The 26,419-nt window shown below is 38.2% G+C and overlaps 2 protein-coding genes and 1 long non-coding RNA gene across 3 annotated transcripts; 1 reads left to right on the top strand and 2 right to left on the bottom strand.

The window, feature by feature from the left end:
* The first annotated feature begins 10,491 nt into the window (after positions 1 to 10,491).
* Positions 10,492 to 11,723, top strand: LOC122639390 (zinc finger protein CONSTANS-LIKE 4-like). Its single transcript, XM_043832237.1, has 2 exons — positions 10,492 to 11,042; positions 11,361 to 11,723. The coding sequence occupies exons 1-2, from the start codon at positions 10,583 to 10,585 to the stop codon at positions 11,363 to 11,365; spliced, it is 465 nt and encodes a 154-aa protein (XP_043688172.1). The 5' UTR covers positions 10,492 to 10,582; the 3' UTR covers positions 11,366 to 11,723.
* An 11,111-nt stretch (positions 11,724 to 22,834) lies between these two features.
* LOC122639389 (frataxin, mitochondrial-like) lies at positions 22,835 to 24,628 on the bottom strand. Its single transcript, XM_043832236.1, has 5 exons — positions 24,375 to 24,628; positions 24,130 to 24,202; positions 24,004 to 24,051; positions 23,813 to 23,907; positions 22,835 to 23,152 (listed from the first exon to the last, which is right to left on the bottom strand). Exons 1-5 carry the CDS (start codon positions 24,617 to 24,619, stop codon positions 23,023 to 23,025), a joined length of 591 nt encoding a protein of 196 aa, XP_043688171.1. The 5' UTR covers positions 24,620 to 24,628; the 3' UTR covers positions 22,835 to 23,022.
* A 1,327-nt stretch (positions 24,629 to 25,955) lies between these two features.
* LOC122639445 lies at positions 25,956 to 26,190 on the bottom strand. The gene is made up of 2 exons (XR_006329513.1): positions 26,114 to 26,190; positions 25,956 to 26,011 (listed from the first exon to the last, which is right to left on the bottom strand). It is a non-coding gene; the product is annotated as an uncharacterized LOC122639445 (long non-coding RNA).
* Positions 26,191 to 26,419: the final 229 nt, after the last annotated feature.

Consider the following 26,419-nt stretch of genomic DNA (forward strand, 5'->3'; position numbering starts at 1 on the left):
TATTGGTATCGGTATTAGTTAATAACGGTATTAGTATCATTCTATACTAGCTGTATCAGATGATTTTGTCCTCAAAGATACCGATTCCATATCATATTTAGACAATTTTATCCTTTCTATCGATAACGGCTAGGTATTGGTATCAATGTCAATTGATACCAATACGGTCCATCCATAATCGATACCTAAAACCATGATCATCAATGAATTAGATTATGTCACCATTTTACCACACTTTTAACTTAAGTAGATCTGAGTGATAGAAAGGACCTTTGCACCTATCTTATAATTTAGTGATATTTTTTTTTCGATTTTACTTCAAACTCACTTTTCAGCATTAATCATACTTTCATTTTTTAGATCAAGTTTCGTTTCATCCACAGTGAAAAGAGAACATCTTAGATCTTGACATTCAACTAATGGATTGGGTTGGGGAAGGGTGGTTTTTTTTTTTTTTTTTTTTTTTTTGTGTGTTAAAAGAAGGGTCGTTTTGATGTCATACAATAGGGAGTGAGAGTAAATAATGAATTTCACTTGCCCAAGAATCCAATCATAGAGTTGTAAGCCGATGTGGTTTCTATGCCACGTCAATACAGGATAAAAAACACCACACAAGAAAAGAAGTAATAGCATTAATTCATATTCTATTTAGAAACACTAACCATCTTAGTGTGAATATGCACTTCATTAAGATAAAATATTATTTCTTCATATTCCTTTTAGAGACTCTAACCATCTTAATGGTTGGATATGGGAATAAGTAGTATCTTTTCATATTTCTCTTAGAAACTCTAACCATCTTAGTGGTGGAATATAGGAATATGTACTTCATTAAGCTCCATTAAGATAAAGTCCTTGATGGGAGGAATTATTGAGATGAGAGCCTCAAGGAGATTGGACTCCCTGATTTTAAAAGCTATATATATAGCACACAACCTATCCATCTATGCGGTGTGAAAAAGTGAGAGACTTTTGAAAACCAGAAGAAGTTCAAAGCAACAAAATTATTTTTCTTCAAAGAATTGGCCAAGATCGATTGGAGAAGGAATGACGAATCTCGGTTCTAATGGTGGAGGTATGTTCCGTGTACTCCGCCTTAATATCTAAGAGGTGGTATCAGAGCCAGAGATTGCATCTCCTATCCATCGAATCCTTGGCATGATAATAGTTATCTGACCATGATGGTCAATTTTGATTCACCGTTTCTTTTACAGTCCTACAAAAGTTTTTTTAATATGTATATCATCACTGTTGTGGACCATTTGATTTCTCTATTAAAGAATCATTATTTGGATGAAATCTTTATTTTACGGGTTAGGGTTGTTAAACAGGGCAGACCTTGTAGTTATCGGCCTTGCCCGACAACCATTACGGTAAAGTTTTGGGCGAAAGTCTTGCCAACAATCATTGCAGTTAATCAATGGCTAGGCCATTTTTATAGAACTGTTCTATTATCCATAATAAAAAAATAAAAAATAAAAAAAGAGTTTATTATGCCGAAGTTGGTCGGCGACGACTTTGGCAACATTGTCTGGCGACCATGAGGTTGTCATGACCATTGATTGCATGGCAGGAACATAGCAGTAGCTATGACTGAGATTTGGGGATAGATCCCGTTATTTTTATTTTAGTAAGGACTTTTAGTCTTTCAAGTGGTTAAGATAATTACTTATGACAAGTGGCATAGTCCTATTGGATGGGGATAAGATTAAAAAAAAAAAAAAAAAAAAAACAGAAGGTAATTTTGCATGATTGAAAACGTACCATATTGGGTATATAATTTGCAATTTAATTAATGGCCTTCTTGTCTTTTAATGGGAAGTTAAAACTGATTGCCATATGTCAGCTTCTCATATGAGGGTGCCTTAGTAATTATGAAAAGACTAATTAGTGGGTTGTTGCATAATTCAGAATTCTTTTGAATACGAATTTTACTATTGTAAGCTTCCCACTATCTTGTGACTACTAACATGTGTCAAATCGAATCGGACCAGCTTACCCGAATTTAAGACGCGTTTTGGTTAATCCGACCCGGTGGTGATCAAGTAATTTTGGTTCAATTCTGGAACTGGTTCAAGGTTATTCCTTTGGTTCATTAATTGATTTAATTACATGTACAATTTTGGTTGCATAAATTTACATAAATCATTTTTAAGGAACACTTCATTGGAACAGTGGGAGTTCATATTGTGGTTCTTTTTAGGTGTAATTTTATGCTCTATGCTATGATTGGAACACATTAACTTAAATTCGATGTATATATATTTCAAGGATATATGGTATGGTTGACTGCATTTGATTACATTATTAATAATTGGTGAATCTTTACTTTATTTTGATGTTATAAGCTTGCTGATTTTTATTTTTTTTTTTATTATGATCGACCCTAATTTAGAATTTTCTACATCATGCATACTTATAACATCATTATTATCTTGTCTTGTGTTTATGAAGTTACCATTAAGGGATTATGTATGCCACATACTCCATCAAATCCCATAAAGACTTTTAGGTAATTTTATAAATATGAAAGACAATTTTTACAACTTATGCACAAAGTAGACATAATGCCCACAGGTAGTGACTATTTTAGTGCATACAAGTTGGGGTAGGATAAAATATTAATCATTAAGGCAGTTGATGCCCACAGGTAAGGCTATCTAATGAGATATATTTTAATCTTATCATTTAGTTATTGACTATTGTTGGTTGCAACTGATGCCCACAGGTAAGTTGTGACTGACATTAGTTTGTCACTCTGAATATAAATATTATTAATATTCAGTATAAAGAATGATAATCATTGCAACTTGCAGCCTTAGCCCACAGGCAAGCTGTAGTGAGCTTGATTAAATATCACTAAAATTGATATTGTTTAATTTTTAGTACTAGAACAATAGAAATTGTTTAGCATGCTTTATTTATTGTAGATCTTTTAATTTTGCAGTAATGGTTAACAATCAATTTTCTTTTCCTATGCTCAATGGGGATAATTATGTTGACTGGAAGGAAAAGACTGAACTTGCACTTATGTGCATGGACTATGATTTAGCTTTGCGTGAAGATAAACCTGCTCCTCTTAAAAACACTAGTACTCCAGCTGAGATATTTCACTTTAAGGATTGGGAGCGGTCTAACCGTATTTCCTTATCAATCATCAAGGCTCATATTCATAAGAGCATTAAGAGTTCCATTCCTGACTATGATACAGTTAAGGAATATATGAAGGAAATTGAGGCCCTATTTGTGAGTTCAGACAAAGCCATAGCCATGACCTTAATAGGTCAGTTCAGCTCCATTAAGTATAATGCAATTAAGGGTGTGAGGGCACACATCATGCACATCAGGGACATAGCAGCCCAACTGAAAACACTGAAATTGGATATTTCTAAACCTTTTCTGGTATATTACATTCTGAACACTCTGCCTAAGGAGTTTGCTCCCTTTAAGATCTCTTTTAACACACATAAGGATGAATGATCATTCAATGAACTACTGACCGTGTGTTCAAGAAGAAGAGAGATTGAAAAGAAAGTCAAAGGAAAGTGTGTACCAAACAACCACTCTTGAGAAAGGTCAATCCAGCAAGTCGACTCTGAAAAAGAAGACCTGGAAAAAGCCTGTGAAGAAAGAGGGCATTAAGAAAGCTTCCAAGTGTTTCTTCTATAAGAAGAAAGGACACATGAAGAAGGATTGCTCCAAATTTAAGCAGTGGATGGAGAAGAAAGGTACTCTTCAGACCTTTGTCTGTTATGAGTCAAATTTTATGAATTTTCATTATGGGAATTGGTGGATTGATTCAGATACAACAATTCATGTTTTCAATTCCTTGCAGGGTTTTCTGGAGACAAGGCCACCTACTCTAAGTGAGCACCATGTCTATTCAGCTGAAGGGATGTCGTCTCAAGTTGAGGCCATAGGGGTCTACAGACTAGTTCTACTTTCTGGATTTATTTTAGATTTAGACAAGACATTTTACATTCCATCATTTGATCGGAACCTGTTGTCAGTGCCTAGACTAACATCATTAGGTTTTAAATTTATTTTTTAAGGAACAGTATTTTCATTACTGAAAAATAATGTTAATGTTGGTTCTGGTACTTTAGTCAATGGATTGTATTTGCTACATTTAGATTTTACTTGTGAATACAATTTATTGTCTAATTCTACACATGTTGGAAACAAAAGTTGTGCAACAAATGAACAATCCTCCAAGCTTTGGCACAGGAGATTAGGTCATATCTCCATTGATAGAATTAAGAGATTAATAAAGGATGGAGTCCTTGAGATTCTAGACTTTATTGATCTAGGGACTTGTATAGATTGTATAAAGGGCAAACAAACCAAAAAGTCCAAAAGAGGTGCCAAGAGAAGTTCAGAAATTTTAGAAATCATACATACTGACATTTGTGAACCTTTTCACACCATGCCTGAACGGAGAGAGATATTTTATCTCCTTTATAGATGATTACTCTAGATTCATGTATCTCTACCTTCTGGTTCATAAGGATGAAGCACTTAATGCTTTTAAGAACTATAAAGTAGAAGTAGAGAAACAAATTGGTAAGATGATCAAAATAGTACGTTCAGAGAGGGGAGGGGAGTTTTATGGTAGGTACACAGAGTCTGGTCAAAGACCAGGTCCATTTGCTCAATTCCTTCAGGAACAAGGAATTGTTTCACAATACACCATGCCAGGATCACCTGATCAAAACGGTGTTGCTGAACGAAGGAATTGAACATTAATGGACATGGTAAGAAGTATGATTAGTAATTCTAATATTTTCTTATCCTTTTGGGGTGAAGCCCTAAAGACATTAGTCTACATCATAAATAGGGTTCCTTCCAAAGCTGTGCCTAAAACACCTTTTGAGCTTTGGAAAGGATGAAAACCTAGTCTACATCATATACGTGTTTGGGGATGCCCTATCGAGGTAAGGGTGTACAACCCACAAGAAAAAAAGTTGGATTCTAAGACCATCAGTGGATATTTCATTAGGTATTCAGAAGGATCCAAAAGGTACAAATTTTATTGTCCTACACACACACCTAGGATAGTTGAGTCACGTAATCCTAAATTTCTAGAGGATGACACCAACAGTGGGAGCATTGAACTTAGAAATGTTGAATTCCAGGAACTTGACATTTCGTTAGAAGCTTCCACCTCTGGAGGTGATGGCACATAATTTTTGCCTTTACCATTATTACCCTGTTCTACAACTGAGGTTGAGAAAGAAATTTCTCATGTAGATATACCACAGGAAGAACAGATTGTTGGTGAACCAGATATTCATCATGAGGAAAATTTAGATGAACAACCAAGCTTGAGGCGATCCACTAGAACTAGGAAGTCAGCAATTCCTTTAGATTATCAAGTATATCTACAAGAAAGTGAATTTGACATTGGAGTTGATGTGGATCCAATATCATTTTCACAAGCCATGAGCAGCCAAAATTCCATCTTGTGGTACAATGTCATGAAGGATGAGATGGAATCAATGGCAAAGAATCATGTATGGGAGCTCGTTGAGTTGCCTAAGGGGTCTACAGCTGTTGGCTGTAAATCGATTTTTAAAACCAAAAGGGATTCCAAAGGTAACATAGAACGATATAATCAAAAGGAAGATATTGATTATAAAGAAACCTTTTCTCCTGTATCAAGGAAGGATTCAATGCGTATTGCCATGGCCTTGGTTGCTCATTACGATCTAGAGTTACACCAAATGGATGTCAAGACTGCGTTCTTGAATGGAGAATTAATAGAAGAGGTATACATGAAATAACCTGAAGGATTTATATCGGATAAAGGAGATCACCTTGTATGTAAACTGAATAGGTCCATATATGATTTGAAACAAGCTTCTAGGCAATGGTACCTAAAGTTTGATCACACAATTATTTCATTCGGGTTTGTTGAAAATCGTGCTAATCAATGTATTTACATCAAGTTTAAGGGAAGTCGTTTCATCATATTAGTGTTATATGTGGATGATATCTTATTAGCAAGTAGTGATCTTGGGTTGCTACATGAGACAAAAGAGTTTTTGACTCGAAACTTTGAAATGAAGGATATGGGTGAAGCCTTCTATGTCTTAGGCATAGAAATTCACCGAGATAGGTCCAATAAGACTTTAGGACTGTCTCAGAGAGCCTATATCGATAAGGTTTTAGATCGATTCAGAATGATGGACTCTAAACGAAGTGTAGCACCAATTGTTAAAGGTGACAGACTTAGTCTGGAATAGTGTCCAATGAGTGACTTGGAGCAACAACAAATGTAAAAAAATTTCTATGCATCTGCAGTAGGCAGTTTACTGTATGCTCAGGTCTGTACCAGACCCGACATAGCCTATGCAGTGGGAGTATTAGGAAGATTCCAAAAGAACCCGGGAATGCTACATTGGACAGCAGCTAAAAAAGTATTAAGATACTTGAAAGGAATCAAAAATCACATGCTCACATATAAGCGAGTTGATGATTTGGAACTAGTTGGCTACTCGGACTCAGATTATGCTGGATGTGGTGATATAAGAAGATCTACATCAGGATACATTTTTTTACTAGCTTCTGGTGCAGTTTCATGGAGAAGCGTCAACCAACCTAAGACAGCTTCTTCTACTATGGAAGCGGAAGTGGTGGCATGCTATGAGGAAGTTTCTCATGCATCTTGGTTGAGGCAGTTCGTCACAGACTTGAAAGTTATACCCTCTATTGAAAGGCCTATTCGAGTATATTGTGATAATACTGCGGCAGTGAAGTTTTCCAACAACACTTGCTCAATAAGCCGCTATCGACATATTGAGATCAAGTATTTTGTTGTCAAGGAAGATGTTCGGGATCAAAGAGTAGCAATTGATCATATTGGCACTGAGAATATGATTGTTGATCCCTTGACTAAAGGGCTTGTCCCTAAAGTTTTTATTGACCATGTGGGTCATATGGGGTTATATAGTTCCTTGAGTGTAATGGATCAAATTTAAACTATGTTAATGTATACATTCAAATTTAAATTTATGACTTGTGCACCACAGTTTATGATTCCAGAATTCATAAAAATTCTCTGCCAATTTTATTAAATATCATTACTATTTTATTAGTGTACATTCTAAATTGAAGTAATGGTTGATGCCCATTAAGTTTATAGGGGCAATTTTGATGGATTTAGAATTAACGATTGGGTTAATTCATAAAGTTTGATGTACTACATTAAGGTTTGATCTAAGAAGGACAATTCATAGTGATACATGGAAGGAAGTGTTCTTTGTATGAACATGCACCGCTATGATTCATGGATTGAAGTTCTCATTTCAAATGTTTGTTGCTCTCTAGGATAAAATTCGGCATGGTCATGCATTAAATTGAACTTATATCAATTAGCTTGGCATTTGCACGTGGCACTAAAGGCCAAGTGGGAGAATGTAAGCCGATGTGGCCTCTGTGCCACGTCAGCACAGGATAAGAAACACCACACAAGATAAGAAGTAATAGCATTAATTTATATTCCATTTAGAAACACTAACCATCTTAGTGTGAATATGCACTTCATTAAGATAAAGTATTATTTCTTCATATTCCTTTTAGAGACTCTAACCATCTTAATGGTTGAATATGGGAATAAGTAGTGTCTCTTCATATTTGTCTTAGAAACTTTAACCATCTTAGTGGTGGAATATAGGAATATGTACTTCATTAAGCTCCATTAAGATAAAGTCCTTGATGGGAGGAATTATCGAGATGAGAGCCTCAAGGAGATTGGACTCCCTGGTTTTAAAAGCTATATATCTAGCACACAACCTATCCATCTATGAGGTGTGAAAAAGTGAGAGACTTTTGAAAACCAGAAGAAGTTCAAAGCAACAAAATTATTTTTCTTCAAAGCATTGGCCAAGATCGATTGGAGAAGGAATGGCGAATCTCGATCCTAATGGTGAAGGTATGTTCCTTATACTCCGCCTTAATATCTAAGAGGTAACATCATGGTGAATAAAGAGATTCTCCCATCCGAGACAGAAAAATTTTCTTTTTTTTTTTTTTGGATAACCAATCATGAATACAACAAGTTTATAAAATGTTAAAACCAAACATGAACCACATAAGAAATTATTTAGCCACGCATATGTAACTAGCATGGTTTAGTATCTTGTTATGTGTTTATTTATTGTTTCAAATAAAGGCCACGTAGTCAGTGACTTGGTAACGTGGTTTAGTATCGTAAGAATCTAGGTGTCATTGCATGGGGAGATGCATACACTGTGACCCTCCCAGACCGGAAGCCTTGTGCATTGAGTACGCCTTTTATAACTAGATAAAGGGAGAATGTTCTCTGTGCCGGGGGCGCAGGCTGCACCCAGACACATGGGGGTGGGTGCAATGACCACCCTGCCCCCAGAGTGGCAGGCCCATGTGTCTGGGTGCAGTCTACGCTGCGGCGCAGAGAACATGAACCCTTAGATAAATATGTCATAAAATGAGTTTCTATTATAGTGCATAAAAAACTGTTGCCCTATTTTTTTTTTTTGCAAGTGATGGAGTCTCATTGATGAATTTAACAGATCAACGCAATGAGGATTCTCGAGCAAGCTGCATAGAGGAGTGTAGCAATGAGGTATTGAGAACTACGGTATAATTTCATACCTAAGAGGGCAACAAAATCATTTCAATATAAATAAGAGAGAAAGAGAAGGTGCCAGTGTATCCTCCATTGCGACAAAGAAAACCTTTTCCCATAAAAATTAAAGGTGATGTGCATAACTTCTACCCAAAAAAAAAGGCGATGGAAGTATTCTTTAATGTCAATAGAGGTTGAAGCTGTGCGAGATGGGCTTCTATTAGCAAGGAGTCTCGAACTGAGGAATGGTATAGTCTTTTCTGATTCTAAGGTCTAGTTGCTAATTTAAATAAATCTTCTTCACCTTTGGACTGGGCTACTTGTATCTTCTCACCAAAACAAAAAAAAGCAAAAAAAATCTATTTGTATCTAACATTTTATGCCTTACCTGTTTTTTTTTATGGTATAGGTTTTCTTTATATTTCTAAAAGTCTTAATAAGGAGGCCCACACTCTTGCCAAGGGTGCGGCTCTCCTTTCTTTGTCGAGTCTGGTGGGGTCAGGCACCTATTTTTTATCATTGTAAACAATTCTCTCTTCTCTTATATAGCAGAACGTCATACTCCTCTTTCTTTAAATAATATTATTTGATTTGCTCATTTGGCCTAAAAAGATATCAGTAAAGATTTGATGGCTTAAGAATCGATTTGAATCTTCTACGGTCAAGCAGCCGAGCGGCCTCATTCAAGTAGGGCGTAGGCTCCATTGGAGCAGAGTGTTCGAGTAGTGGGTAGGACGATTATTTTACCCCTGCCTGTGTATGAACTGCACAATAGCTGTTCGGTAGCCAATGGCGTAGAGGCCAAAATCCCTTAAGAGTTTGCCTAGGAACAGGTACAGCCGCTGGTGTAGAATTTGGTTACTTTATACTAACCTCCCTCAATATAAATAGATAAGATTGAGATACCACGCTATCAAAACAAAGATTCGAAAGGGCACACCCAACACAAGCCACCTCGGAAACATTCATGTGGGCATGCCACGCCAGCAATCCTGAGGAAGCGTAAAGAGATTGCGGATTTAATTGTGGCATCGCTCGCGCCACGATCGCCCATTCTATTCTAAAGAATCTAAAACTTGAATTCAACATTAAAAGATTATTAAATCCATTAATTAATTAATTAATATTGGTAAGTCCGTAATAAAATAAGGAAACATTACTCGGACCCGAAATGCAAAGGCGGACAAACAAAGCCAACTGCCATAATCAACCGGTGCCCACCAGTTAACCCAGGTGCGCGTCACATGGCCGGCCAACTCCTAGTGGGTGGAATCATGCCAGGTAAGCAGGGGATTCTTTCCACGTGGATCACATTTCATCTCCTAACGACCAAGAAAAATATCCGCGCCGAAAAGATCGATGGAAGATCTCGGAAGCTCATCATCTGGATAACGCGACGCGTGACGGTGTACTTTATAATTAGCTAGCTCAGGCTGAAAGCCGAGTTATTACTGCTGACTCGGCTCGATGATTTTATATTGGACGCAAAGCCCGGGGCCTGGAAGCTTGAGATAGGAACGTTAGAGGCAAAGGGTAAATAGGGAAAAGTACTCTTTTGTAGAGGGGAACAAGCAAAAAGTTGCTTTACTCTTGTTTTTTAGGCCAAATGTTCTCTGTGGAGCAGCGCAGGCTGCACCCAGACACATTAGGGTTGACGAAATGACCATCTTACCCTCTTGAATGGGCAACCCATGTGTCTGGGTGTAGCCTGCGCTGCTGCACAGAGAACTTCCGCCCTGTTTTTTATCTTTGAAACTGATCTCCTTATGAATTGACAAGATTATCCTCTATCCTTCTCTGGTCAATTAGGCAGTTCTGGGTTTTAGATCAAAAGAAAGGTGATTTGTATAAATTCGCTTAAGATTATCCTGTATCGTTCATTAGTCATTTCATTTTTCCAGGCGGAGTTGGTGGAGAAGTAAAGAAAGAAGCCGCTGAAAAGCCTGAGATTCTTGGAGAGATTAGACTTTAGAGATGAAAGAATGCGAGCTCTGCAAATATCCTGCAAGGACGTATTGCGAATCTGATCAAGCTAGCTTGTGTTGGGACTGCGATGCGAAGGTTCACTGTGCCAACTTCCTCGTCGCTAGGCATTCTAGGAGTCTGCTTTGCCATGTTTGTCAATCGGCGACGCCTTGGAAAGCTTCGGGAGCGAAGCTTGGACAGGCGGTTTCGGTTTGCGAGAGGTGTGTTAATAACTGTAATGGCAGGGATGAGAGAGATGAGAGAGGCGAAGTAGAAGGTCAGGCAGTAAATGACGGCGAAGATGAGATTGAAGAAGAAACAGAAGATGATGACGACGATGAAGATGAAGATGATTCTGAAGATGACGAAGATGGAGAAAATCAGGTCGTCCCCTGGTCTTCCACTCCGCCTCCACCAATCACCAGTTCTTCGAGTGGTGATGAGTCTTCAAGTAGTGCCCACAACAGAGGTATCGAGGAATCAACGAGGCTATATTCATTAAAAAGGATGCGCGAGAATGCAGATCTTGGTTGTCAAGTATGTATCGATTTTCTTCTGTTTCTTTATCGCCTCTGTTTTCTTTTTCGCGATCGCACTCTAATATTAAACATAGCCTTTGTGCTTTCGAAACAAAAAACTTAATTGATTTAAGCTTTTTGCTGCTCTTATCTGGATTTTAAAAAATCTGCGGCAAAAAAGATTATCGGAGATAATTTTCTGTTTCTTCGTTTCTACTTCACCACCTGTTTAGACTGTTTTGACTGCGTCTATTCCTCCCCCATTGCAGGATGATCTCCACTGCGCGGCTTCCGACCCAAACAACAATAGGGCGTTGGTGGAGCCAGGGGCTGGATCCTCAAACGACGACGAAGTAACCTCTTGTGGTTCTTTCAGGCCTTTGAAAAACCTAAAGAGAACTCCGACGACTTCATCGGTCCAACCGGAATCTAGAGCGGCGGCACTCCTCTGCTCGCTAGAGAGATTCCAGCACGACAGACTCTCCGGCGAAGACGCAACTGCAATGATACTCGGAATCTGCAAATTAACCAAAGATCCTGATGCCGTTGATATCGTTTCTATTGATCATCATTAGCCGTCGGATCTGAATCAGTTTTATTTTCTTCTCTTAATTAATATCTCATTATAAACTGTTAATCTTGATTGATCCCTCTAACTCGCTGTTAGCCATGTATTAACCTTGAGATTTCTTTCGATCTTCATGTATGTGTTTGGGGCCATTTAATTCATCACTGTCAAAGTGTTGGTGTTCGGTGTTGCTTTGCTTCCAAATGTGCGTGGCTGCGGGTTGCTGGTGTTTGTGGTTCTACTGATTATGCTTGGCACACATCTAACATGCGCCGGCTTGGTACGTCTAATTCCTTATCACCCATACCTTGCCAAAAGACGGTTACTTTGTATGGAGTCATGATATGAATTCTCTGTTATTGCTTTACCGCCACATGTTTCCTGCCATCCTTTCCAGTTTCCACACTTCTATAATTCTATTCCGTTCTTCCCAACTTTTTTTTTCTTTTTAGGTAATTCGTTCTTCGCAACTGCTTTGTGTGATATTGATTGCATGCCAGAATTTCTAGTGGACTACAGTGGTCTTAATTTTGAAACATTGGTAGACTAACATGCGCCGGGGGTTGGGGTTGGGATTAGGGATGTAAACTGATCCGATACGGATCCAGATATTCATAGATTTTCTAACCTGTTAAATCTTTAAAAACCCTCTATATCATTAGTTAGATATCTATTTGAATTGAATAATGTGAATCAAATTTGAATTTTCGATTACCCATGTAATTCCCATGCTAGTGGGGTACCTTAGGAGTAAAAATAAGTATTAAAATCCGCTGCAGTATTGGTGGGGATGGTGGTGCACATCTGGTGATATAACAGAGACCATGTGTGTCATGTGTACCATCTAGCCTCTAATGTGCCGTTGGGATATGCATCGCCGCCCCGCTAGTATTACAGAGGATCCTGGTCCGGACTCCAGAATAACAGTGCCTCGCTTTACCAACAAGCTTTGTTGGAGTTTATGTTTGTTTCAAGACAAGTGGAATGAAACTGAGGAAGCTCTCCGAATTAGAAAACGACAGCACAAGTTTCTTAATTATATGAACTGCGTGACACTGTGACCTCATGTCTTTGCTTTCGGCTTCTCAGATTATGGCTTTACGTTATACCATTTTTCTGGCTTGATTTTCTCTTCGCATCTCTTCTACTTGGAAGATATTTTGGAATGGAGTTCTTTTTTTAATATAAAATCACTTGGATTAAAAACAAGATTAGTATCAATTATTTGCCCATCACATCAGGTGATTGGACCTTATTTGTTTACGAATAGGAAACAATATATTTAAGAATAACCTTATTGGAACATGAGATTTGTGACCTGGGTGTAACACACCACGTGCATCCCAAAATGTTTTGCCTTTTTCCATCCTTATTAATCAATTTTTTAAATTGCAATTTCAGTTTACATAATATCTTAGTAAGCAAGATTAGTTACATGTGGTGGAGGTTGTAGCTTTTAGAGGGTAGTTAAATGGAATGGTTTTCTTTTTTTTTTTATGTTTTTGGTGGCTGTGGTGTATCGTTAGGCAAATCTTCCACCGTGGAAATTTGTGGTGCTGTGATAGAGATATTGGATTCTGGTTCTCGTGATCTGCGACAGTTACAAGAGAATCGTAGCCCAATATTTCTTGCTTTTGTAACTTGTCATGAAAGCCACTTCTATATTCCTCTCTATAGGTGTGGACTTTGACAGCGCCTAGATTTTTTTTTTTTTTTTTGATAGAAAACAAATTTATTTATTTAAATACGTGCAACTCAAGGTATCCAAGTTACAAATTTCAAATAATCAAAGAGTATAGCATAATCAATTAGTTTTACAAGCACAAAACAAGGCCTTTTGTACCAAGAAGTCAATCGCGCTGTTAATCTTCATGGAGATATGGTGGAAAGAGCAACTCCGAATGAAAATTGTTAGGTGCTTGATGTCATGCACTAGATGAAGCACCTCATAGGGGGGAAGGGAGCAAACTGTCTGACAAATAAGAGCTCAAAGCTTTACTATCTGATTCCTCCTCCAAGTCTTTAATACCTTCCGCTATACAGTAAAGAAGGCCTGATCTTAGGGATTGGACCTAGAATTTGAACGAACTTAATAAAGAGTACCAACTTCATGGCCTTGGGTACAAACTTTTGTCTCTTTAAAAGATTAATTTGGGCTGGCAGGTTTGGATAGAAATGGAATCTCCTAAATACTGAGGCTATAGTTTTTTGCTACGTGTGGCTTTCTTGTAAAAGGAAAATAAATGGAGGAAAATTTTGTGGTGTACAATATGGCACATTGCCTTAAAAGTATGCAGTTGTGCAAGTTTGGCACTGTCCGCCGAGTTCAGATCTGCTACCCACATGGGGATGGGTGGGAACAGATCTGAACCCTCCATGGGGGTGTGAGACCCATCTCTAGGGTGTGGGACTCACGCCCCATGGAGGGGTCAGATCTGTCCCCACCCGTCCCCATGTGGGTAGCTGATCCGGATTCTTGTCCGCCCGAGCCTACCTTGGCCTGCCCTGAGCTTGAACAAGGCCTAGGCCAAGATACCCTAGACTTGAGGGCAAGCCAAGGCCAGGAATTTCTGGCCCTGCGTCTAGGCCAGGCCGGGCCAGGTTGAGGCTTTGGGTTGAGCTCAGCTCGGCTCAGCCCAACCATGTCTTCTTCTTCTCTTCGATCTGGCCCAGCTCTGACATATCTCTTTCCCCTTGAAAGAGTTGGTTCAGAAATTCATATTTCATTTTTCAATCGTGCCATATATAACGCTGAAGGCTAAGATGGACAAGTTATTATATCATCGGTGTCCACTGTACAAGGAATTAAATCAACAGTGTCCACTCTCTAAAGGTTTTTAATTTCAATTTCAACTATTTCTTTTTTTTTTGGCCGATCAAACAAATCAAAATATTATTGAAAGAAAGAAGAGAAAAACCTCCTCCTAGATAGGAGAGAAGGGTTTACAATGAAAATAGAGGTCTGACCCCCACCAAACTTTAGACAATCGAAGAAGGGGCTGCACCCTTAGCAAGGAGATGAGCCTCCTTGTTAAACTTCCTAGCAACATAAAGAAACCCTTCATCAGTGTCCACTGTACAAGGAATTTCAACTATTCCTGTTGAATTCTGATATATCTCAAAGCCTGTGATGTTCTAGTCCCAAGGGTGAGCATGATGTGCGTATTTCTATTTAATGGATGTTTGAGTGTCAATATTTTTTCATTTTGTAATCGGTAAATCCTTTATTTGAGTTAGCGAGTTCTAATAAACCAACAAATTTGATGACTTAGCTAGCTCAGAAGACCCGATCAGTACTCCAAATGCGTAATGTTGTTCACTACTAGGGCCAATAGGATCAGCCCGGCCCAACCTGACCCCAAGGGCAGGTTAGGGTTGGGTTTTTCAGACCTTGAGTCAGGACTGAGCCTGACCTGGACTAGCTAAGGGAACTCAGGGTTAGGCTGAGGTTTAAAAAAACCCGATCCTGTGGGTTGTTATTCACGACATTAAAAGTATTCAGCGAAGCTTTCATGTCTGTGAATTCTTTCATATTAGCAGGGCTGAGAATTGTATTGCTCATGGGATTGCCAAGTGGGCTGTGTCTTATCCTATATATGGGTTTTGGAAGTCTTCTTTTCTAGAAGATTTACTTTCCATTATACATTGTTTGCTCCCCTCTGTGGATGAATGAAAATTTTGGCCCCATCGGCACTGGTAAAAAAAAAAACTCATTCGCCACTTGCAGAGTGACATGGCTCATCCAAATGCCCATCTGGAAGCCGTTGGATTGGGCGAGGTGTAATGTGGGTGGGTTGGGTGAAGTCTAGCCGATACCAGTTCAGATTTCAGACTCAATTTAAACGTCAAGGGACGTCACGGCCCATTTAACCTGTCCCCATGATTAATCCGAAAAACCTTGCCCATGACATAGAGAAGGTAAAATGTACAACTTTTCAATGATTTATTTCATTTGAAAGTAAAATGATTATTCATTCATTTTCGGTGGATATTTCCCAGAAAAAAAAAGGGTATGATCTAAAGAATTCCATTAATTTTTTAAAACAAGAAAATAAAACTTGATGTAAAATATGTACTTTACTACACATTTGACTATTTTTTTTTATCTTGTGTTTTTGAGTAATGAAAATTTTAACAAGATATAGCTGAAGAAAAGAATACTTTGATAAAAGTGGATGTAGCAAGAACTCCAAATCTCGCCCGGGCACGCAGCCCAACATACAGGTGCTAGATTGGACTGAGTGCCCTGTCTAATATGCGATGGACGCCCTGCCACGCCACAGGGGATCTGGATCCATCTCTCGGCTGGATCAGGATAAGCCCAAACTCAACCTTAGGTCATATTTTGGGTTGAGACTTTTGTTAGTCCAAGTTAGAATCGGGTTGTGTTTTAAGGTGGGGTGGGGGGGGAATATTGGGCGGCTGCACCGCAGCAAAATTACACTCGAAGATCATGACCAGTTTAGACCAGATGATTCCAGAAGACAATGGTTCCTCTCCCTTTGTAGAATACACTCGAAGATCATGACCAGTTTAGACCAGATGATTCCAGAAGACAATGGTTCCTCTCCCTTTGTAGAATTTCGAATTTCTTGCTTTTTTTCTTCCCAATTTTAAAAGGCGAAACAAGAAAACAATAGTGTTAAGTATTTGTTGTTTCTAATTCGGGAGATTAGATTCTCCCCCTCCCAAACCCAAAAAAAAAAAATAACTTTGGGAAAACCATCTTGTTTGGTTACTTTCCTGGGAAGATCTTCACAGTACAAGGAAGAGGCATTGGTGAGGAAAGGACACCAGACTACATGGAAGAGAGCGTGAACACTGTCCTATAACATGGAAATTGCCAGACTCAACTCACAATTACCAAATCAGGACATCATGTTCATTCCAACCCAAGGCCACCGAGTGGACAGTAGGCATCTCAACCACCAAAAGGAGTAACAGCAACCTACTGAATAGTGATAAAGACAGAAACTTTAACGTCAAATCAATTTAGCATTCCAGTTTCCAAGTAGTAGGTTAGCAAACTTATAATCTCTCATTATGGAATGCTAAACTCATCTACCTTATGCAATTACCAGTGTAGCAAACTACTCAAGCTTGCACATAAGAGAGTGAATACATAAAACAGAGACCAAGTCGGATTTCTACTCACTTCTTGGTTAACTTGTTAGAAACTACAAACCCTACTTAAGATTTTAGAGCTCTTGGATTTGGATGTTTTACAATTGATGTCCTCCTCATATTGTGGTATCTCAAATCACGAGCTACAATGGTAATTGCAATAAAGGAAGACCAGATTTCTCTATCATGATCTGAAGAAACCCTCTTTAAGTGTGTGCTCATATAGAGAAACCATGTCCTCATATTATAAATTAAAGAGAAAACTACCAAATCAATTCAAAACAAGGTGAAACTTCAGCCAAGCAGCCTACTAGTTAAATTGAGGTGGGCAGCTGGAGAAAGACTGAAATCTCAATGATGAGGTGGCAAGCTAGAGAAGATTAAAATCTCCAGAGTTTAGAGGGTTGAGGTAGGGTGTAATTCTAATCCGCAGACAATAGAACTGGAATTGTTCAATTCAAGTGATGTATAAACAAAGAATGGTGTTAGATGGGACGATATATGTGATGTCTAATGTGCACTAAAGTAGAAAAATTGTATATGCAGAAGAGATTATAGGAGACAAAAACAGAGAATAAAACAAACCAACTGACCTAAGGGTGTGAAATAGAATAAGGCTGGAAACAACTCCACAGATCTAGAAAAGTGAGAGCAGAAGAAAAGAAGAATAGAATATCAAATACTAACAATCTACGTCGTAATTGAGGAAATCCATCCTCAAAGCCACCGTGAATCCAAATATGATCAAGAGAAATTATTACTCCTAGTTGCTGAGAAAATCAACTTAATTGATAAAAAGGGCCACATTACATCTCATTTACAAGGGAATAGGATTATCCAAATACTTCTCACCCTTGGGACTAAACAAATCCAATTATAACTCAACAACAGGAGCTAATTTAGAAACTAAGAAGAAATAGAAACTGACTAAGAAAATAGATCAAACTTCTGAGTCCTAACAGAAATAGGAGCTATCATATCAAAAGTTAACTGACTATTAACGAAGCCTAGTAGAAATTCGATGCATGCAAAACCAAATAAACAAGGGAAACTGACAAAAGAGGATATAAAAGAGGCCTAGGAGTTGACCAACCATAATGTTCAGGATGAACTACCGGCCGCAAGTAGGATGGGCTATTTTAGCCCTTCTCATGGGCTCCGTGATGCAGATCAGGGGTACTCCATAAAGTACCAAAGCAGGAACTAGGCCAAGTCCAAAAACAGACCTGCAGTTCCTCCTTGAACCAGTTTTTGGTTCAGCCAAGCCTTGCAGTTAGGGAGTTAACTGGTTCTCTCAAAACCTGATCGTGGGGGGTCTCTTAGAGTCCTAGTCTTTTGTTATTTGTTATTTTAATGTATGTAGTAAGGCTGGATTAGGGCATATAAGTCCACACTTGTTTTCCTTCCTTATTTTTAGTTTTTTATTTGGATTAGGACACTCCAAATAGCCTGTGGCTAGGAAGAGATAGTTTCAGTTTCAGATCCAGCTTGCCTTTTACAATTTTTTTTAAGAGTCAGAGACCAATTCTCAAATCTATATAATGATGTAAAGGGCTAAGCTTCCCCACGAATTTACGAGTTCAATGAAGTTCAGTGTAATGTAGTCCTAGATTGGTTAGGGACCAACTAGGAGCCAGTAAACCTGGATTTGATATGAACCGGTGGTCCGATTAGGTCAAAAATAGGGTTTTAGGTCAAAATTAGGGTTAGGGTTTGAGGCGTTGGTTATGCTAGGCAGGTGTAGGGGAGTCTATCAGTGAAGTTCCTGAGATGTTTTGATGGATGGAAGCGTGTAAACTAGAATAGGCAACCAATTAGGGTTAGGGTTTCGGGTTTTGGAAAAGAGGAAAAGATGGATTTCTAGGGTTTGGCTGGACAGAAGTTAAATAAACTTGAATGGTTTTCTTAGGAGGGTATGAAGGATAATTGGTTAGATTTGTAGACTATTTTGACTGTTGGTTTGGGCTGGGCAGAAATTAGGGTTCTGGGTTTTGATTTGAGATGGGGGGGAATTAAGGTTTCAATAGTTGGAACGGGCAGCAAGGGAGACCGAGTTCTCCTACTGGGCAGTAGGTGTTGTGGTTGAAATTTGATGGATTTCTGATGGTTGGTTATGTCTAGATAGAGTTATGGTTGTTGGGAAATTGAAAATAAAAAGGGGACAACTTAGGGTTGGGCTGTAGAGGATTAGGACAAGAAGTATGGGGTTGGGGAGATCTCAAACTTACTTGCAGTTGCAAAGGATAAACGGCAGCAGCAGAAACTTGAATAAAAATAGAAGCTTGGACAGAAAACTTGAATAAAAATCAGATCTTGAACTTGAGAGGAACCACCCGAGCTTCACACCGCAAAGTGTCGATTGGATCAGACACCAATCCCACCAACGAACCACCCAGGCTTCACACCGCAAGGTGTCGATCAGATCAAACACCGATCCTACCAGCCTTGATCAAACCAAGGTTCTAAAACTCGGATCTCGGTACCAACTCGGTTCTGGGAAAAACCGAGTCAAGTCGAGGTCTCGGCGAAATCTCGCCGAGTTGGTCATTTTTTTTTCCCGACTCGAAGCCTCATCTCGGTGGGTTTTAGACCTAGTTTGGGTCTGAAACTTGGTATTCAACCTATTTTAGGCTATTTAAACACAATGGCACTATCAGATTTTGCAAAAACAAAATCCAAATATGAATCACAGTTTAAGTCTTGAAATCCATCCAAAAATTGAAGAAAGAGAGTTGTTTTGGGAAGAAGAGACTAAGACAGTACGTTTGGGGGTTTTGGGAAGAAGAGACTAAGAGAGAATACGTTAGGTGGGCATTAAAATGGTAGATGGGCCGTTAAAAGGGTAGATGGACATTAAAATGGTAGATGGGCCATTAAAAGGATAGATGGGAATTAAAAGAGTAACTTAGGTGGGCATTAAAATGATAGATGGGCCATTAAAAGGGTAGATGGGCATTAAAAATGGATCAGACCGAGATATCGACCCGAGATCCGAGATCTCGGCGAGCTATGGACAAGATGGCTAATAAAAATGGTTCAAAACGAGATATCGAACCGAGATCCAAGATCTTGGCGAGATCTCACACTTTTGAAAATCGCCTTAACTCTCGTCTCGTTTTTTCAAAAAACCGAGAAACTTGGCGAGATCTCGCGAGTTCTCGAGCTATGGATCAATAAACAAAAATCTTTAATGGAGGAGAAGAGCAGCAAAAGCTTTTCATTACGTCTTCAATATTTGCCCCCCTTACAACCTTATATAAAAGACTCAAAAATAGACTCCTACTCTAAAAAGGAAAGGCCTAACCCAATCCTTAACCTATTAGGTAACTTAAACTGACTAGGAAAGTGAAATAACAAAGGAAATAGACTCAAAACATGGCTGGACTCATAGAATCCTAATCCAGCCCAACTTAAATAACAATTTAATAGTCACATGACCACTTAACCAAATAAAAAGACATCTACTAACTAATCCCGTATGTAACCTTATTACCCATAGTTTAGACTAATAAAAGTGGCCGATTACATAGAAAACCCAATACATGTATATAACCCAAAGCTAGACTCATTCCTAATAAAAAAAAGCCCAGTTTGGTGATAAATCTGCATCACAGTGTGATTCAGAATTTCTATTGTGAGATGCAGCAGGCCCTTGGTGAGATGCTAAGGTGAGGCTGGTGGGATTCCAGCCAAGTTCCAAGCAGGAAGCTTGGATCATATCTCTTCTTATCATTCTTATTATCTTTTTCTTTTCTTTTCGTCAAACTCAGGTACAGACACTTTCTACTTTCCTGCACATACTTTCTAGGTATGCTCTGAGTTCATTTTATACTGAATTTTGAATCTGATTTCAATTCTGTTTTCAAAACCATCAATCAGATCTGACTCTTATCCATTCCTGGTTTCAAAATATGATATTGCCGTTGGTTTAACAGAGTCCTATACCAAATCTGAATCTCAGTTTCTTCCTATACTTGAATTGAATTCTGGTTTCTAATTTCAGACTGATATTATGTTGCTACTCTGAGTTCTGTAACTTCTGTTCCTATTCTGATCATCTTTTGATTGCATTAATTGGACAATTTAATTTTTGAGCTTGTTTACTGTTATGGAACCCTAATACCAGAATCCTATCTTCAGCAGGATATATCTCCATGATTCCAGATCAGACCATCAGATCTGAGTCAGGTTTTGAAGAATTGTTCTCCTCCTTCAAACTGACCTTCAACCAGCCTTTTAGCCAGATCAGAATCTCTGATTCTCTGTTATTAAATTTCTCTTGAAGCCTGATTTCTTTCTTAACTGCAATTCTGGTTTTCTTCTCGATTTCTGAACCTAGGAGCCTTAGGTGACTAGAAACCCATCACAAAGCCCATGGCCTGCACTGCTCAAAAAGACCTATTATTTTCATTTTCTTTCTAGATTACATAAGCATTATTTCTTATGATTCAATCTTTCCTTAACCCCCCCTCTCCCCCCCAAAAAAAAAAAAAAATTTTCATTTCAAATTTTGAACAAAACAAATGCATTTAGTACAAAACAAGCTTCTCTATGGATGGATGTACTGAGTACAACAAAGGTACAAGGTTTCGCTCAATTTTGTGAAACATTTTGGTTTCAGAAATGTTGGAAATGAAATATAATGTGATAATGTGGAACATCAAAGTTAGACCGAAACGGTCTTATACTCTTATGAATAGTTTGCCGATATTTCGGTTGAAACTGTACTAAACCCTTTATATATAAAACCACATTCCGTGCTCTTCATCTGGTTTCAACAGAAAACCTTGAAAAACTCTATTTTGCTTGCTCTTTTGGCCAAATCACTGTCATAAAAGAGCGCTTGGGCAATAGAGCACTGCAGTGGAAGCAACGATTTTCTGCGTTGTTGAAAATTTTGTGCAAGATCCAAAGTTGGAGGTATATCAATTTTCCCAAAAACTAGTTTTTGCAACCAAAAAAAAAAATAGATAAATACTTTGGTGGTTGGCATTCAATTTTTTATATGTTACACACACAGTGGAAGCGATGATTTGCTGCATTGTTGGAAGATTTTTGCACGGGGGGCAGTGGCGTGCATCATCATATGGCACAGGAAGCACCGATTCTGGCTGTACTGGATATTGTCTCTTTAGGCAGTTTAGCTCTTCATCATCATTACTCTCTGCCTCTGAGTATGAGGGTCAGTCACACTGGGTCAGATTTTGTGGATAACATCCTCTCGTTCCCAGCCCCCCACCATACATGCCGGTGGCAGTTCCACAGCCACTATCCAGTAGCAGTGGCTCACGATCGAGTTCCTCACATTTCGGAGATCAATAGACAAACCTATTTATAGGCTATTGTGGAGGACTTCGATTGTTTCTTCCACCATTCTATGAATGGCCAGCTTTTGTGATACAGTCGAAGGATAACTTAATTTGGCACCAGCAACAACATTCTAGTGGTTTTGATCCTGCCCGGCACTCATTTCAATTCTAAAAGTCTAGGACTCTAGGATGGGCATAGGGATAACTTATTGCTTGTATTGTACTATTGTTGACTCTAATATATTTGACTCTTTATAACAAACCATGTATGATCCATGATTTATGCAATGGTTTATAATTTGATGTTGAATTGTTTCTTAATACATATTTAAGTTGTTTTGCTTGAATTATATGTGTTCTAGTACTAAATAATGTGTGCAATAGGCCATATTAGAGATTTTATACAGCATACACTACCAACCTAGGGTCAGAAGTCAAACTACCATTTTGGTGTATTTTTTAAAACCTAAGGGTTCCAATATGTTTAGAGAGCCTAAAATAGGATGTCCTATAAGTTTCAGGATCTGATTTAGCCATTTAGCCCCTGAAACCAACCATTGAAACTTGTAAATAAAAAGTGCATGCTTTTTACCGAAATTTTGATTTCAAGTACAACACAGGAAGTTCAGCAGCCCCATGAGCTACGTATACATTTTTCACCCTTTTCTATGAATAGAATATAAAAATATTGAGAAACATGGAACAATGGTCTCAGTTCCGCATCGAAGAAGTTTTTATATGGCATCTTTCTCTTTCTGAAAAGGGAAAGACTGCTTTCATTTATGTGAAAACAAGTTGTTCAAGCTCCAGCCAAAAAAGTGAACAACATATTGATACATATTCATGGATTTGACTCAATGAAATCAAGTAACCAAGCATAAATCCAACATCCAAAGTCAGTGCTGCTAAAGCAGTGGCATTTACAAGAATTTACGAAAGAGATATAGGTTCACCAGAAAGTTGTTCCAATTCACTTTCCAAAAGTTGTAATAAATTTGCTTTAGTTCGCCTATAAATCCAAGATTGGCTACTCCTGTCCCAATCAAACCTAGATGGACCACTGCAAGAAAATCAAAACATGCCAAACTTTTAAACATAGTGTGGGAATAAGTAACAAATAAAATATAACTAAGACGAATTGAATCTGTAGAAAGCAATGGTAATTTGCATCTATCTACAAATAGTACAGTGGTTCTGCTGCTGCTCCTCACAGAGCATGAATGTCTGGTGATAGCCTTGAGTTTGAACAAAACCCACAGGTATAGTTACTACATACTATTATACTAACTCGAATGAACTCACCAATTGAATAAAGCCCCTGTACTAAGTTTCAAAAATAAAATATAAAAAGGACCTGGCCATTTATAGGTCTTTGAATTAAAAGAATTACACAATTCTATGTTAAAAACAAGGTTAGGTCATAACAAATTATAATGCATGAATTATTCACCCAAAAAAAAAAATTTATAATGCATGAAAATAAAATGTGATCTTAAACAAATTGATCTTGGAAGCCTAAGGATAAACTGTACAAGCATGTTCCGAGAGCCTAAAACTTCGAACCAAGATATTCAAAGAGGAAAGACCATACAAAGTAAAATGAAACTATACGTAGAAAAATTATGCAACAGAAGCCAAATAGTAGAATGAAAATCAAAAATTTGCTAAAACACACAAAGCTTAGTCTTATCCATATAAATGTGATACAAATAGCAAGTACCTCACTGGAGAAGACAACCAAATCTGTCTATTTGGTGTTTGCTTGTTCAACACATAGGTACCCAAATTCCCAAGCTTAAATGTTAAAACCTGATTCTGTAAAATAAAATACCCAGAGTTAATATTGAAAGAAATGTGGTAGCCTTCTGGAAAATCTAGTGAAGTACCCCCACACTAGTCCATTATGCTTACCGCATAGTCAATGTCAAAACCATCAATTTGGATGTCATCACCATATTCCTGTTAGAAACAAAAAGGTATAAGTAAATAATTTTAACAACTTCCCATTGCTGTTGTGAATTCAATAACAATAATTACCTCCAATTTCTCTTGCAGAGCATTTATTGTAGCATCAGCCAAGCTGTGAAATTCATCCTCCTCAAGAAGAGAACTGTACTTGACATTATACATTTGCAAATCAGTATTCCCACTAGTTTCAAGGATACAGACCATGTAAGAGATTGAATCCAAGTAAACCTAATTTGAAGAAAAGCATCCACATTTTATTAAGCCAGATTATCATATTTGTAAATCTATTAAATTGAAGAGGAGATATAACACACCGATAATCAATGGCAGCAGGTACTTGAGCATTGTCGAGATTCGCAGATCGAGAGCAGAAAACCCTATGAGCAGATGCTACTGTTGCTGATGACAAGTCAGGAGCTCTTGACGCTTCAAGGAGGAACGGAGAAGGGAGAAATGAGAGAGGAGAGGAACATCGATGTCTATGGAGAGAGGAAGATGAATAGGATTCCAACGCTAACAATCTTCGAAGTGACAAGCACTTCCTTGTCGACAACAACATAATTCACCTTATAGTCTTCTGTTGTTGGAGGCGGGGTGTTAAAATCAGATCGTCAAACCTGAACTTCCAGTCGTAGGATTGCAGAAGTAACTGCCATATGAGATCTGCTCATGAGTAATTATACATTTCTAACCAATATAAAGCCATATGTAAGTAACTGTTTACCAGGAGAGAATGACCTCTAAGTTGGATTAGAAGATAAAACCCTAGAAGTAAGAAATTTCTGAGCAGATTTCAGAACAGCAGGTTAGGATACTTCAGCAAGTTTGCCACTGAATCAAAATCGAAAATTAAAATATGTCATGTGTCCTCGTTTTCGTGAGTCATAACCTAAATTTTTTGCTGATCCAATCTCAAGGAATTGGTCATGGAGACCCAAAATACTTGTCAGCTAGCTCTAGGAACAAAATGGCCAGAAGGATGGCAATCCTCGTATCATAACTGAGCAATAGAACTTGTTAGCACCATTCCAATCAATAACCTAGGCACATGTACCCTATAACTAGGCCCTTGCCTGCAAGCCTCCTATAGCCTTTGCAGTAACTACAAAGCCCCAAAAACAACTGTTACGACATTCCTGCCAAGCTATCAAAAGAACAATGTCCTCAGTCAAGAACATTGGATCCAAACATTAGCAAATTACATGAGACTAATAAGTTTCAATCATATGAAAGTAATTTTACCCAACATAATGCTAAGCCAGACTGTATAGCCTCCAATATGCTATCAGACTCAGACATGGAGAGTAAAGGGTCCCCAATCTGATCATCTCTTTTTTTTCTTTTTTTTAAAGTCCTGCTAAAAATAAAAAAGAGTTGTATCCTCCCCCCCCCCCTCTGTTTTCTGATAGGCACAGCAAAGAATAGGAAATATTAACATATATTATTCCATGTTGCATATTATTGCTTTTATCTACATTAGAAAGATCTTTCTAATGATCAAACTGAGATTCAAATCCTGTTACTCCACTACCAACACTATGAACTTTATTTAGAACAAAAAATCTTGCTTATCATTCTTTTTTAATGATTTCCATTTAAAACAAAAGTTAAAGGATTGAAAAACAATAAATTACCAAAGTATTTCAAGGGTCATGAGACTACTTCACTCTAAGAAAAAAATGAGATTTCTGACATGCATAGTTCTTGTTGATCCTACAAACATGGTTCTTCTTTTTCTTTTTTCTTTTCAGAATATTAGAAAAGAATGATTGGAGACCTCATTTGGAATGATTAGAAACAGAACTCTAGATGGATCGAAATAGACATAGAGAAAGAGAACGCAAATACCTGAGAACAGTACTGGCTCTTGGAGGTAGATTAAGATTGCTTTTGCCCTTGCTCTTGAGAGAACATCACAAGCCTGAATATTTCCGTCCTTAAGGTTCTGATTCTTCAATGAGAGAGAAGAAACAGAGAGGATGAATTTTGACAGATAAGGAAGGCAGATGAGGGTAACGGAAATAGAAAGAGAGCGAGCGGAAGAGAATCGTACCTGACGGTCGAGCGAGCTTGGAATGCAAGAGAGAATCGAACCTGAAGGTATGCAACCTACCCAATTTCGATTTGCAGGAGCTTTTTGTTAAATATTATGTGGAACAGCTCCGCCACCGAAGCGCCTAAACCCTTAAATGTTGAAAGAGAGACATTCGAACACTACCAAACCTCTTTATCACTGTTCCACACAATCGCTGGAATATTGTTGTGATTCTAAGAGTGCGTTTGGTAACGTTCAGAACAACGTTCTGAACAGTTCTTTTATTCAAAAAAACATGAAAAAGTGTTTGGTTTTGCGGTTCGT

This window comes from Telopea speciosissima, chromosome 9, assembly GCF_018873765.1.
Source record: "Telopea speciosissima isolate NSW1024214 ecotype Mountain lineage chromosome 9, Tspe_v1, whole genome shotgun sequence".
Classification (NCBI taxonomy): Eukaryota; Viridiplantae; Streptophyta; class Magnoliopsida; order Proteales; family Proteaceae; genus Telopea; species Telopea speciosissima.

What these genes read in the sequence shown, in the direction of transcription:
- LOC122639390 (XM_043832237.1), top strand. Translation starts at nt 10,583, where the DNA reads ATGAAAGAATGCGAGCTCTGCAAATATCCTGCAAGGACGTATTGCGAA.
- LOC122639389 (XM_043832236.1), bottom strand. Translation starts at nt 24,619, where the DNA reads ATGTTGTTGTCGACAAGGAAGTGCTTGTCACTTCGAAGATTGTTAGCG. An exon ending in GTTTTGACATTGACTATGCG is followed by an intron (nt 23,908 to 24,003) that starts GTAAGCATAATG and finishes TTTATTTTACAG; the next exon opens with AATCAGGTTTTAACATTTAA. An exon ending in TGGTTGTCTTCTCCAGTGAG is followed by an intron (nt 23,153 to 23,812) that starts GTACTTGCTATT and finishes ATTTTCTTGCAG; the next exon opens with TGGTCCATCTAGGTTTGATT.